Consider the following 14,132-nt stretch of genomic DNA (forward strand, 5'->3'; position numbering starts at 1 on the left):
TGCACGGGGAGGCCCCAAGTATGCCTGACGTTAGCATTTTTCATATCTAATAGGCAAAAGTTGGAGACAAGGACAAGAGAAATGAATGCAGATGAAAAGGGAGGAAGAGGAGGGAAAAATAAATAGAATGGGAGGCGCAGAGATGATCACTACAAGTTTGGGAATTTGAATACTTTCAGTTTTTCTCTTCTTTCCTCCACGCAGCGGATTTGAATCCGTTGTTCTTAAAGTTAAGCTACTATTAAAGTTCTAAATTTCTCTCTTACCAAAAGCAACACTGATCTTTCTCAGAATGCATAATTTAATTGATACATTTTGATCAACAGTCCAGCGATGCCCAAGAGTGCCATTGCTACTCTTATCTTTGATTTTACTGAAGAAAGTATGGTCATCTAACTTAGCATTCACATATATGGTGCATAAATGGAGGAAAATATAAGCTCAATTTTCAGGTGCAAAAACGGCCAAACATGACTACAATTGCCTGCTAGCAGGCAAGCTCACTCAGTTTCAAGATTTTGGTGAACAATCGCAATCAGAAAAGTTACAGGGGAAAACAATCAGAAATTCAATGACCACTCCTACCCATATATATATGTATGCATTCGCTTCTCCAAGCTCCCCTCCCAATCCCATATCAAGGAAGTTACCCATTTCAGGGGTTGTTAGTGCCTATGAGAAATAGCCTGTCTTAGACTGCTGGCTGGATCCTTTTTTTTTTTCCCAAGCAAATTATGAGTTCTGTCAAGATCAGTTATTTTGCACCAATAAATGAATCTGCACTTTGGCAAATTTTATCAAGCCTTATTCTTGAAGAAATTCTTTCTCCTTCGAGGCGAAGGTCTCTGCAACCAGTAGAGGGAAAGCAATGGTTGCATCACAATGCACCTGGTCATTCAATCAAAAGGCGGAAGAATAAGAATCATGCGTACAAGGAAAGATAGCAAACATCTACAGGTTTGTGCTTGTAGAAAATTAAAATAAGAGTGAGAAGAAAAGCTGAAATGCAACAAAAGTAAATGATGAGACACAAAATGATATACCTTAACAGTCTTAGCCGAACCTCGTATTTTCCCCCACGATACGGCCTCATCAGGACGAGCGCCAGAGTCACTCCCGTCAAACTCTTGTGCAGTATTGATGAAGACAGCATAATCTGCACCATTTCGCATCATATTGGCATTGCAAATGTGATGTTTGGGAAGGCCCCCTCCAAGAATTATCATGCCAGTCTTCCTAGGACTTGCATGGACAGCTTCACCATTAATGGCTCTAATGTCTGTACAAAATCTAACAATTGTAGTTTCATTTCTCAACTATTGAAATACAAGCATGCAACAGCATTGAAAACTGATATAAATACCTTGCACAATGTCGACGACCAGACCTGGGCTGCGAAAGGAATGGAAGTACAACATGTCCCCTAGCGAGCCATCTGTTAGGCCTGGGCAGTAAACTGGGATGTTGTTCTGGAAATAATCAAAAAGGAAAAGCAAAACACAGTCAATATTACCAATAAAGAAGCATTGTGTTGAGGCCCTTTAAATTAGCAAGTGCAAAATGCTCCATCACTAATTGGAGTTCTAACACCTACTAGAATGCCATAAAAAAATTACTACAACGTTTCCATTTAGTCCAAACACAATAGCCAAAACCCCTCCATACAAAGCTTTTGTTCACTTAATTTGAGTTGCCATTCCTAATTGGATTGCAAATTCTGTCATGCATGAAAATGGGCCTATGAATATTGGAAAGAAGCCTCCTCGCAAAATATTAAGCCATGGGCACCTGCCTTGTACGCCCAGTAGAGGTATGAACTCTTGTTATTAATTTCTTTTCCCAAGCGAGCAATCAGCCTAGATGGCGTCCACAATACGTTCTGTGAAACCAAAAAGGAAAAAGGTAAGGAAGCTCTGGAAACATTCACATAGGGCAGTACATTATAAACAAAAAAGTGGGTGAGAAAAGGCTTTTCCATCAAGAGGCAAGAACAAAAGAAAAATACATATTAAAACTTTTATCCTTTATATAAAGTAGGCGTGTAAATCGGTCCGGTCCGGTCCGGGGGGGTGATGGACCCATCCTTTTCCCCTGACCGGACCAAATATCCATAGGGACCGGACCGGTAGCTATCGGTCCGGTCTGGTTGGTCGGTTCAGTTCAGTCTAATTAATTTTTATTTTTTTCTTCTTTTTTTTTCCAAATAAATTAATTAAAAAAAATTATTTAAATTACTAAATTAAAATTAATTGAATTATTAATGTGGATTATATAACTAACTCATTAAAAAAATATTTTATATGGTCAATGATAATAAATTAGATGAAAATTACATCATTAACTTATATAATTACTATATAAAAATAATATATTAAATTATTTAAAATATTTTTAAAACATATATATAGGAGTTCGGTCCGGTCCAAAATTTATAGACCCTAGGACCGGACCAAATTTTTTCAGTCCACAATTTATGGAACCGAGACCGACCGGTCTGGAGTTCGGTCCGGTCAGTTTTTCCGGTCCGGACCGAACTCCTTACACCCCTTTATAAAGCATACATGGGCTGGCAGACCAAAACATAAGTATCAGCACTCATACGATATGAATAGACAACTCTGAACCCTTTTTCCTGCTTGTGGGCCCTGGGGTAGGTAGGGGACTGTGGCTGAGCAAAATAACATGAACCACCGTAATTTGCAATGATCCACAAAACATCAAGCATTTCAATGTTGTTGTAGCCACTTTTTGGTGCCGTAATTACTGACAAAGTACAACCTATGCAATAGTTTCGTCTTTTTTCATTTACATACCAAGAAATATTCTTGAGCTAGATATCAGGTAGTGACATCCATTTTGAAAACTTCATATTTTTAGTCGCCAAAGATGTGAGACTGCCAGATTTGAAGCAAACCCAAGAGTCCAGATCCAAGTATGATACATTTAGACATCATATGATAATTTTATGCAACAACAAAGAAATGAATTTAAGTCACAACTAGCCAATGAATTTAAGTTGAAATTCTCAAATCATAGTAGAATAGCCTCAAAGAATTACCTCTCCAATTTGTTCCTTCAGCATCTGGTCAAAAATTGGAATTATCCAGTCCTCAAATTTGCAGTAGTTGTTATTAGGAACCAACAAATTACCAATGCGGTTCAGCCCTTGTGAGCGTAAATAGGCTCCTGGTAGAGAAAATTGACCTTTATATGTGGGTGCAAGGCATTTTATAAGATCTTCTTCTATACCACCAGTTGTTGTAACCACTACATCAACCTGCAATCAGAAGAGAACACTTCTATTGATAAAGTTGACACAGAAGAAAACAATACAAAGATATGATGAGATACTGATATAAATCCTTTTAATACCTCGCAACCAAGAAAATCAAACTTATAATGAAAGAGCCTTCCAGGTATACTTACCATATGATGCTCGACAAGATAGCGAACGACATCCCTCACACCAGAAGATATAAGATTTGATGTAAAACCCAGAAAAACTTTGCATCTCACGGACTTTCTGTATGACAGATCCCTCTCTTCCTCACTGCAATCGTCTGTTACAATCTCATCAGCAAGCCTCCAATCTAGCTTCAATCCAATTCAAAATATCTTTAATAAAATAAAACTTTGTAATATTTGAGTAGATTTCATATCAACCATGTAGTATCTGTTTAAAAAAAACTAACCATTTGATTAATGACTTCGATGGCATCTCCCAAATTGGAGGCTTGAAACCCCGTGGTGACCATGGACCTAAGAATCTGAGAGTAGTCCACTCCTTGATTGAAATCATAACCCTCAATCTTAACACAACTCCCTTCCAGATTTTCAGACTCCTTGAAAACCGTGGAATGCACAGATGCTAGAACATCCTTCCTCGCTTCCCCCATTATTTATGTAATGTCCCAAACCTCAAAAGGATAGAATTGCAGCTAAAACTAGCCCTTCCCCTGTTTACAAATATTCACAAGAAAAAATTACAAAATTTCCAAATCAATGTTTGAAAATTCAATTCTCAGATATTGTGTCAGAGCACTGTAAACCTTATTTAAAAATCCAATTGTCAATAAAATATTAAGGAAAACTTCAAATAAAAGCAACTAAAAAAATCTCCGAGACTCAAGGAATCTCTAACCAGCTTGAACTCAGAGGACTCTGGCTGTAGAATTGGAGCTGAAGAACCCCTTGCTAATTCATAAACCTTATTTAAAAATCAAATAGTCAATAAAATTTTAAAGAAAATTTCAAATAAAATCTACTAAAAAGATCTCCAAGACTCAAAGAATCTCTAACCAATTCAAACGCAGAGGACTCTCTAGCTGTAGACTTGGACTAGAAGAATCCCTTACTCATTCAAAAAGCGTGAAAAGCATACGGTGAGTTACAATGCGCACTAATTAACAAAATTAATGGGATGGAAAAAATGACTATTTAACTATTAAATTCTTTTGGAGAGGTCACTTTAATTATAAAATTATTCCGAGAAAACATATTGTGAGCCATGTAAGTTCCCAAACAATATACTTCAATCAACACACATTACTGTATTTTATGGATTGTCTTTATTATACATCATTTTAAAAAATGTGCGCTTTACTTCAATCAAGTGCATACTTACGCTTTGCGCTTAAGTGTGCCTTACACTTTCATCAACACTGATCCAAATGCAAATGTTCCTTGAAATTGCAAAGTAGTCACTTTGGACCTCAGTCAAAATTGACACATCATCAACATCTATACCATGTTCAAATCCACCTTCATGGCTTTAAAATAGATCAATCTATAATAAGAGATATTTACAACTTAACTAAGTCCAATAATCAAACATTCACCATTCTCTCGTTGTACTTGGATTGAACCTTTTGTGCTTTTTAATGAGATTCTTCCTACTTATTAAAAAAAATGACTCCCTTCAACAAATCCACATAGCCCCTAATCAATTTTAAAATCCTTCTATAATAATTAAAAACCCAAAATTTTAAGAGTTACAACACATGCCACTACACAACATATATGAAGAACTTAATCTTTTGTAATAACCCGAGATGAAAACGGTCCTAAGCTTGTGCTAATTAAAACAACATAAATATAATGACCCAAGGAAAGCCTGAGCCACATATGAACCTATACTCCAAAATGAGTAGTCAATGTTACAATCAGAGCCCCTTGGAATCATTATGAAAGGCTAGAACCCTCCCACATGGGAAATTTGGGATCCCATCCATCACCCTTTTATACTCAATCCACAGTATTGCAATCTCCCCTCTGAAATCCATGACGTTCTCAACAGGCTATTCCATTGTAGGTGTGGCACAGCTCAAACTACACACCTAGTTGGAAATGGGATTTGAAGCCATTTGTAATGACCTAGAGAAAGCGCTATCCACATTTGAGCTAACCCTGAAAAGGTCAGTCAATATCAAGCTTCCCTCTGATTGTTTCTTGCAACATGAATAGCCGTGTAAGGCTTTTAGTGGACCCATGAATAGGCGAGTTTTATTGTAAAGCCTAATCCCACACTGGGAATGTGATTGTTTACTTTGGTGCCTCACAGAACCAATTCCTTCTGGTAATAAATAATCAAGAAAAATAACGTGTCAATCAACTTATAGGTCAAAATTCTTTATGTAACCTACTCGGACAATTTAAAGACTTCCTAGAAAAAAAAATGCAAGACTAGCTTCCAAGCATTCCCGCTATCCAACAAGCTTCGAGGTTCAAAGTGATTCGTAAGTTAGAAGACAAATGCGTCAAACAGTTTGTGAAATTAACTATTTGCAACTGTCCCATGCATATTCCGGCTAAAACCAACTTAGAAAAAAAAAATTCTATGGGCGGCATTGTTAAGTCTTAACTTCATTACAAGATTTAACTTTTGAATTCATTATATACTCATTATCATTTTTCATTTTGTTTATTCTAACACATCGAGACAACCCGCCATATTTAACTCGCACGTTAAGACTCCAACAAGGTCTCATGAATTAGTCTACAGAAACACTATATAGCCCGTATTACCTGCAAACCGAATCAAAACAGGTTCCCTTAACCGAAATTTCACTAAATAAAAACGTCGGCTCACGCACAAACCACCATTGTTCAATCACACCCATATGGGTTAACCTCCAAACCCTAAGAAGATACGGTTATAGAAATATTTTTTAGAAAGTAAATACGGTCATAGAAATGATCATGAATTCTGGCGGAAGTGGAGATCAGCACAGCTATTGGAGTGTGTTTCAGTAGACACCAATACAAGAACGTCCGAGAGAGATAGAGGTGCTTACCGAGTGTGTGGTTGTTTTTCTGAATTTTTACTCCCAAACTGGAGGAGTGAGCATCGGCCTGCTGTCGAGGTTGATGTTGCCGTCGGCGCCTTTGGCGAAGAGCTCGGCGTGGTTAGGGCACCTCGTAAGCACGAATGACTTTCTTTTTTTTAATTCATTTATCATTATGGGCCTTTGGGCTATAATCATTTTTATTTTTCTGAGAGCCCAAAATGATTTTATCTCCTCATTATGATCAGTTTTTTAAAATGGATCCTGTTAAGTGGTGACCGGAGCACGTGATTGAACAATATACTTTTCAAGTATTAAAAAAATTAAAAGAGAAACGCCTTGCAACAGCGCCGCTGCTGTTTGGCGAAAAACAGCCCACCAACGGGCTGGTTACACGTAAGATAAAGATTTTGTAATACAATAAAATGAAAAGAAGCTAATTAATTTTTCTAATAGCAGAATAAAATATAATTAGAATATTATTTTTTAATATTATTATTATTTTAAAATATAAAAATATTGTATTGTTAATTATATTTTGTATAAGAATGATAAAATGAATTAAGATGAGTTGAAGTAAGTTTTGAGTTCAAACTACCTTTAATTCTTTTCTATAAAACATCAAATTACATTTTCTACATGTGTATAACATAACATATTTGAAATTAAAAGTTTGATATTTGAATTTTTAAAAAATGATTGATTGTTATTTTTCACATGCACATGATATGAGTACAAGTTTGAATTTTAAATTTTTGAAAGATGATTGATTATCATATTTTACATATGCATATTTTGTTTGAAAATTTTGAAAAGTGATTGATGTTCTTTTTGACATATATAAAATATAGATGCTTTTGTTTGAAATTTTTAAAAAGTAAATAATGCTCCTTTTGTCATATAAAAAAGGTAAAAGATTAGGTTTTAAAATTTTGAAAAGTGAATGATATTGCTTTTTATAATTGCAAAAAAAGTTGAAGTTTTATTTTAAAATTTTGAAAAATGAGTGGAACTCTTTTTTGACATGTAAATCTTTTAAAATTTAAAAATAAAGTCTACAAAGCCTGATGCACGGACGAGTGGTGAGTTTGGGTAAAGGATGAGATCTGGTATAGTCAAGTGCATAGTTAGTCAGATAACATGCTGATGTGGCGGAATGGGATTGGAGGGCTAGTTATGGCCAGAGACCAGACCATCTGGTCTCCAAGTTTTCTCAAATAAGAATTTTATACACTACACCACCCTTATATTTTCATCTCATTATACAATATGTGATATAGTTATCACTATTAGATGATTCTTTGTTAAATGATTCTTTATCATTTAATGGTAATAAATATGTCGCATCTTACATGGTGGGATGAAAGTGAGATAGTGGTATGATATATATCATTACTCTTAAAAAATAGAGAAATATATTGTTCTGTCACATGCCAGTCACCACTTTCGGACACTCAAATTAGGTTTGGGTACAATAAATCACTCAATAGTCAACTCATTTCATCTCATTTAATTATTATAATTTTTTTAAATTCTCACACAAAATACAATAAACAGTCTAACTTTTTCAAATCTTAAAACAATAATAATTTTAAAAATTAATATTTTAATATTATTTTATTCAATTTTAAATTTTTATTTCAACTCACTATCCAAACCTCCCTAAATTACAGTATCTATTTTGTAATTATTGGAGTTGAAACTCTTCTTTTTTCTTTCAAAAACAGATTTGCCGTAGGCATGGATGGAGTAATTTGGCCAAGTCCAACTCTCTCCGTCGTGACCATTATTTTTTATCCCTAATTTTTTTACTTTTCTAATTATACGGATTAATATAACACATTTTAAATAACTTATAAACTACTAAATGAACAGTTACTTCAAATATAACACAATTAAAAACGATAAAATTTAAGATAAAAAAAAATAACGGTTTTCTTTGACAAAAAGCAAGCGAACCATGTTGGCATAACTTTAGTAGAACCTTTAGGCTGTGTTTGGGTCCTGAAGTAATTTCAGATAATTTGAGAATAATAGTATTATGTAAATCCTATTGAGATATGTTTGAGATGTATTAAGAATATCCTCATAAAAAACCCAGTGACTCGACAAGCCTTCCGCTCCAATTTTTGCAAGATAATCCGTCGAAGAGTTTCCTTTTCAAAAAATATGTTGAAAATTTACATATGTTTAACTAAACACAAATATTTAAAACTTATAAAAAAAATGTTTTAACTTTTTATGAAAAGTTGAAAAAATAATAGATCCAATCAATAATTAGTTGAAATAAGTTAAGATGAATTTGACACCCAGACCTACCAGGTTAGCGAAGGTCTCGACAAGAATCTGGTTTGCCTTAAACTGCTACTTTTTCTTTAAAAAAGGATCATGAATGCGTGAATCAATGGAAAGCAGGCCCTAGAATTCAAGTATTTTGAACAACCACTGCATCTTTTACAGAGTGCCATCAATTAGTTTGTCTTTCCTTCTCTTTTTGCATTGGCTTCCCTCCCTCTTGGGGCCATGGTTTCAAGTTAACCATCTCATGCGGCAGTCACAGTAACCCAGGCAATCTCTTCTCCAAATGAAACCGACAATCCAACAATGGGGTTTATGACACAAACCAACAGTGATAAGGATCACATCCCTCAACAGTGACTGGCTGAATAAACATTAAATAAAATGTGAACAGATAAATGACCTTCGCAAGAGATATTACTGGGTTGATTGATCTAGCAGTGAAAACCATTTGGATGCAAACCATATAAAGTACAATCATAAATTGAGAATAGATTACAGCTTTAGCATATATGAACTGTCAAATTAAGAAATATTTTCTGAAACAATAAGACCAAATGTTCTGCATAGATCTAATTTGATATGTCCTAGTTCCATAACTGAACAAACAACAAACTTAGGAAGAGGAAGAAACAGAAGTTTGTCCATCTCCTTCATCGGTACATAAAAAATTTAGATAGACTGAATTAGAAGGAAGATAACAAACAATTCTTGCCTGCGTAGGCAAGCTGTTAGATATGGAGCAACTCTTTCCATCTCTCCATGGCAAGCTATTGAAATAGACAAGGTTTGGGTCTAATGGAAATAACCCAGAACCTGTCCACCCACATTCCTTTTAATAGCATCTTCATGATCCAAAACACCATCTGGTGTTGTGATTACAACATAACCCCACCGAACGTAGAGAGAGCGAGAGAGAGGTAATTATGAGATGAGTTTGAAGAAAGTAACGTTCATCCTTTGGAAAACAAGATCCTATAAACAAAGTATATTGAAAAGCCCTTCTTCCCCAAGCCTTTTCCATGATATAAGGGCTAATGAGAGATTCTCGACTATCGATGTTAACAAACCTGATGTGTTGGAAGCATTCGCACTCTGTACCCTTCGATATCCCTTGCCTTGATATCCTGCCTGTAAGTGAGTGCCCGACAATCATTAATCATGCCTTGCAGTTCAACTGTTATCCTCCCCACCCTATGTGGATCATAGACCTGAAAATTCTTGATGTACCCTGAAGTATACCAAACCTGCCTTTCAAAACTTGAAAGAGAGAAACAAGTAGAATACGTTGTCCTTGCTCCAGCAAAATCATAGAAAATGCTCATCTAGAGCAGCAGCTCCAAACCAAGTGAGTTGCAGAGCTTTCTTGTTTAGAAAACGATGGTTCAAATTAACTTCCGAAGTGTCTTTCCCTAGGCATGTAAGTGACAGAACTATTAGCAAATGCCTGGCCTTGTCTAAGCAGCTAAAGATGTTTAACCGATACGACCAATAGAGGTTTGTGCATAAAGAAAATTTTATGCAGAAATAATCCTTCTGGGGCCCTTAGAACAAACAAATATCTACAAGTTACCAAAGGAAAATCTTAAAACATATGACAACTTTTCACTTAAAAATAACAAATGTTAAAACATATGAAGAAAATCACCCACCTTCATTTATGATAGCCAATTAAAAATCTTGACATTTAAAGAGAACCCTTTTCATCCTATCTTTTTATTTTTATGCTCACAGTGATGCCCATTTGTCCAGCATGACGAGAAGCATAAACTCTGAAATAGAACCGTCCTCCCTGATATAAGATTAAATTTTTTTTTTATAAGAAAAAGGAAGGAGTACCTGATATAAGATTAATAACAAGTCCATAGAAAACACAACACCCAATCCTTACATAAATGGCTCCAGGAACTGCAAGAACAGTTCCGCAAAAAAGAAAGAGCAAAAGACTGTTAAATGTAATAGCAATAGACTTCAAATTCTACACACTGAAAAGGGATCCCTCAAATATCCTCTAAAATTCATATTCAAAAGTGTGCGCGTGTGTGTGTGTAATTCCTCGACGGCCAAATTTACATTACCATAAGGGAATTCCCATTCGACCTCATACAAAGAAAAATACCAGAGGAAAAAGCAAAAGAAAAAGCGCTGAAGTCGCATAGATAAACCCATGAAACCCCGACAATTTTCCTCAAATTAGAGAATTGAAAACGAATTGCAAACCCAATGATCCACAAGAATAAAACTATTGACTATATGAAAATAGATAAAAATTCAGATCGTGCAATCAAAAAGAGCAAAACCATAATAGCTTTTACCTCGATCTTTCGTGATCTTTAGAAAAGAAGACATGACAGTGGATATGGGCTTCAACTCCACCGTTGCTTTTCCTCTCCGCTCCGCATTCACCATCGCTCTTAACGCTTCGTTCAGTATCCTCCTCCCCATCGATCCCTCCGTGCGTGAATCCTGAAGTCTCCCCCCCACCCTCCCCAAGGCCACAGCTCCACTGGCGGCGGCGGTGAAATTGAACTTACAGTGGTATTTTGGGTATATATGTGAAAATCAGGGACAGTTTTTAAAAAGTTCTAGCCATTACACACAGCACGCGCATTTAGAAGAGCGTGTAAACACGGTGGTTAATTCTCTAATTTATTAGATACCGAAGATTCAAATGCCACGCCCTTTCAACTCCAAACTCCGAAAGGCTCGCTCTCTTTCTACATGGAAGAGCTGCCACCGCCTCTGATTGTCGAAATCCTGGGTCGACTGGCCGACTCGGCCGAGCTCGCTAGGTGCCGGCTCGTCTCGAAAAACCTCAACGCGCTCTCCTACGAGGTCGCCTCCGTCCACCTGATCTGCACCTTGTCGCGCTACCTAAAGTCTCGTGCACCCGAGACGAAGCACTTGGTCACGCCATTCAAGGCCGTTTTCAGCACCCTGGCTCGCAACTCTCGGACCCTCGAATCCGTCTCGATTGGCGTGGACAAGTCTCTCGGAAGCATATCGTATGACGACGTCGAGGACGAGTCCGACGACCTTTACCTCACCGATGTGAGCTTCGTGAGGGAGTGGTTGCCGGAGATCGGCGGAGGACTGAAATCGTTATCTTTGTCGGACTTTTGGGTTCAGTCTTGCTGGAGAAAGTCGGAGGTTCTGTCACTGATTTCATCATGCTGTGAGTTCCGTGTACACGTTCTATGTCTACGAGTTTTTCCTCTTTCTTTTTCCTGGGTAAAAGTACCTATGAAATCTTCCTTTACTTGTTAATAAGAGGAGCTTATAGCTTTATATTATTAGGGCAGTGTATGAAACACGTTGCGCTATATTGATATTTACATATTTAGCATAAGATTCCTGTTGGTAATTTTTGTATGGTTTTTTGTTTGTTCTGTGGATTAGAAAGAAATTAATGACCTAAGTCAATTCTTTCACTGTAATATCGAGAGAAATGAGTTTTCACTTGTTATGTGAATGCATTCGAATGAATAATAAGATTGTAAATGTCACCGTTACATGACCTTCAATTGCTTTATGAGTCTGCACTATACCACATTGACGAAAAAAAAATTCTGAAACAAGACGTTATATATCTCACCTTGTAAAAAGATTTGTGAGTTACAAATAGAAGTTTAAGTCAAAAGATGTCAGAGAAATAATGAACAATAACTTTACGAAATATGATTACTTTTTATTTATGTACACAACAACAGTATAAAATTTGCATGATCCTGCTGAATATCATGTATGCATTGGATATAATATCAAGCATGCCCCATCTAGAATTGTATGCTCGTGGACTTGTGTTTGCAAGGAAGATGTTGATGCTGAGAGATATGAGTTTCGAATATGACTGTACGAGTTCATTTTCCATCTATTATTTAATTTCATGAATACCTGAGCTTCAGTTTTACATTTACTTAATCATGCTGCATGTGATCTTATATACATATATATATATATATATCAAAGGTGATCAAATGGCATTAATGTTTGTATTTGCATGTGTAGGTCATACTCTTCTCGAACTAAAGGTAAAGAATGCTTGGCTGTCAGTGGATGGCCTGGATCCAATGCCTACGCTCACAAGCTTGACACTTGAGTTCATAAGACTGGATGATGAAGACCTAAACAAGGTTAACAATTGCTTCCCCTCTCTGGAAACTCTGAATTTGATAGGTGTGGGAGGACTTAAGGAGCCAAAGATTCATCTTCTGCACCTTAAGACCTGTCATTGGACAGTGTCAAATGCTCCACTTTCTCTAGCTATATTGGCACCCAACCTTGTCAATCTCACACTGAAGTGTATTAAACCACAGTCTCTTGTCCTTGAAACCCCTTCGTTATCTGATTTCCACCTTTCCCTTGAGGAAGCAAATGAATTCGAAGTAAAAGACCTTCATCATTTGAAAACCCTTCAGCTTCAGTCTGTGAATCTTTATAGTCTCATTTGCATGTTCACATGGGGTAGAACTGTCAAGAAGCTCACACTAGATTCATTGCAATTGAAAATGACTGGATTTAGCCTTGATACACTGTTTGATGTTTTCCCAAATTTGAGCTATCTTAATTTGGGCGCTGGAGGTTGGACAGAGGCACTTTCTAGTTTTGGCTCAGGAGGTTTGGAAGGTAGAATTGGGATGAATGGTTTGAAGGAAATTGTTGCATATTTGATTACAGTGTATGATATTGAGCTTACACTTCGATTCATTTTCTCTATTTTGGATAAATGCACCAACTTGTCGGCCATGGTGTTAATGATCTACCATCAAGTTGGTTTTCTCACTGCTTGCAACCTTATCAGGAGGTGTAGAGCTGCTTGTCCTGGAGTTAGATGGAAATGGGGAGTGTGGAAAGAAGGAATGGCAGACGTTTGGGTTTCTGATGGCATCTAATTTGATAAGTGCAGTTGTCTAAAATTTGTTTTGTTGACTGGCTCTAGGAGACATGTGATGGAAGTATTCAAGTGTTACTCCGAGCAAAAATTCGTGACATTTGGTTAGAACATGCTTGGAGGAGGCTGCAAGGACCAACCATGTGATCATCTTCAAACGCCCATCATGAATGTAACCAAAAAGCTAGTTTCTTGTTATGCTTCAGTGTCAATGCCTGTATTTGAAGTTCTCATTCTTAACCCTCAAAAAACAGAAACTTTTTATCTTTGTGAATATGTTTTTGCATTTAGACTTCAAATATATTTCATGTGCAAGAATAAATGTTTACATTTCAATGATCCTATGGATGACTATAGCCTCTATTTATGAAGCATGTTCTCTTCTCAATTTGCTTGGATAAAAAATGAGATCTTAACTGCTGGGATCGGGTATACCACGACATATACATGATGCTAGCTGAGAGGATGTATATTTTATGCAACAGATCAAGTGACAGATCACTTCAATAAACTGGACTTAAAAATAAAGGCTAAGTAAGCATGACATTTGTACTTGAGTTGGTGCATTTGTTTTCAATATGGGGGATGGGGGCGTTCCAAGAATCAAACTCGAGACGTCTGGCACCCACTAAGGCCTTGTTTGGTTATATAAAATATAG

At 36.5% G+C, this 14,132-nt stretch overlaps 3 protein-coding genes across 7 annotated transcripts in view; 1 reads left to right on the forward strand and 2 right to left on the reverse strand.

Moving 5' to 3' along the window:
- Positions 1–424: 424 nt before the first annotated feature.
- The window catches only part of LOC109009972 (deoxyhypusine synthase), an 871,604-nt gene continuing 857,896 nt past the window's right edge, over positions 425–14,132 (reverse strand). The window contains exons 1-9 of one of the 5 annotated variants that reach the window (XM_018990659.2): positions 6,294–6,589; positions 4,142–4,207; positions 3,693–3,956; positions 3,427–3,594; positions 3,059–3,277; positions 1,793–1,879; positions 1,364–1,469; positions 1,044–1,279; positions 425–888 (exon numbers count right to left, since the gene is read on the reverse strand). In XM_018990659.2, coding sequence (XP_018846204.1) covers positions 805–888; positions 1,044–1,279; positions 1,364–1,469; positions 1,793–1,879; positions 3,059–3,277; positions 3,427–3,594; positions 3,693–3,896 — 1,104 coding nt within the window. In that variant the 5' untranslated portion in view covers positions 3,897–3,956; positions 4,142–4,207; positions 6,294–6,589 and the 3' untranslated portion in view covers positions 425–804. Of the gene's footprint in view, positions 889–1,043; positions 1,280–1,363; positions 1,470–1,792; positions 1,880–3,058; positions 3,278–3,426; positions 3,595–3,692; positions 3,957–4,141; positions 4,208–6,293; positions 6,590–14,132 lie in introns of those variants that run through there. The other 4 variants (XM_018990664.2, XM_035695338.1, XM_035695339.1 and 1 more) reach the window with 4 other exon arrangements.
- LOC109010002 (40S ribosomal protein S15a-5-like) lies at positions 3,945–10,991 on the reverse strand. The gene is made up of 6 exons (XM_035691163.1): positions 10,898–10,991; positions 10,474–10,490; positions 10,315–10,374; positions 9,653–9,829; positions 4,142–4,207; positions 3,945–3,956 (listed from the first exon to the last, which is right to left on the reverse strand). The coding sequence occupies exons 1-6, from the start codon at positions 10,989–10,991 to the stop codon at positions 3,945–3,947; spliced, it is 426 nt and encodes a 141-aa protein (XP_035547056.1).
- Positions 11,249–13,710, forward strand: LOC109010021 (F-box/LRR-repeat protein At4g29420). The gene is made up of 2 exons (XM_018990724.2): positions 11,249–11,757; positions 12,591–13,710. The coding sequence occupies exons 1-2, from the start codon at positions 11,304–11,306 to the stop codon at positions 13,472–13,474; spliced, it is 1,338 nt and encodes a 445-aa protein (XP_018846269.1). The 5' UTR covers positions 11,249–11,303; the 3' UTR covers positions 13,475–13,710.

Source organism: Juglans regia, chromosome 1 (assembly GCF_001411555.2).
Source record: "Juglans regia cultivar Chandler chromosome 1, Walnut 2.0, whole genome shotgun sequence".
In the NCBI taxonomy this organism is placed as follows: Eukaryota; Viridiplantae; Streptophyta; class Magnoliopsida; order Fagales; family Juglandaceae; genus Juglans; species Juglans regia.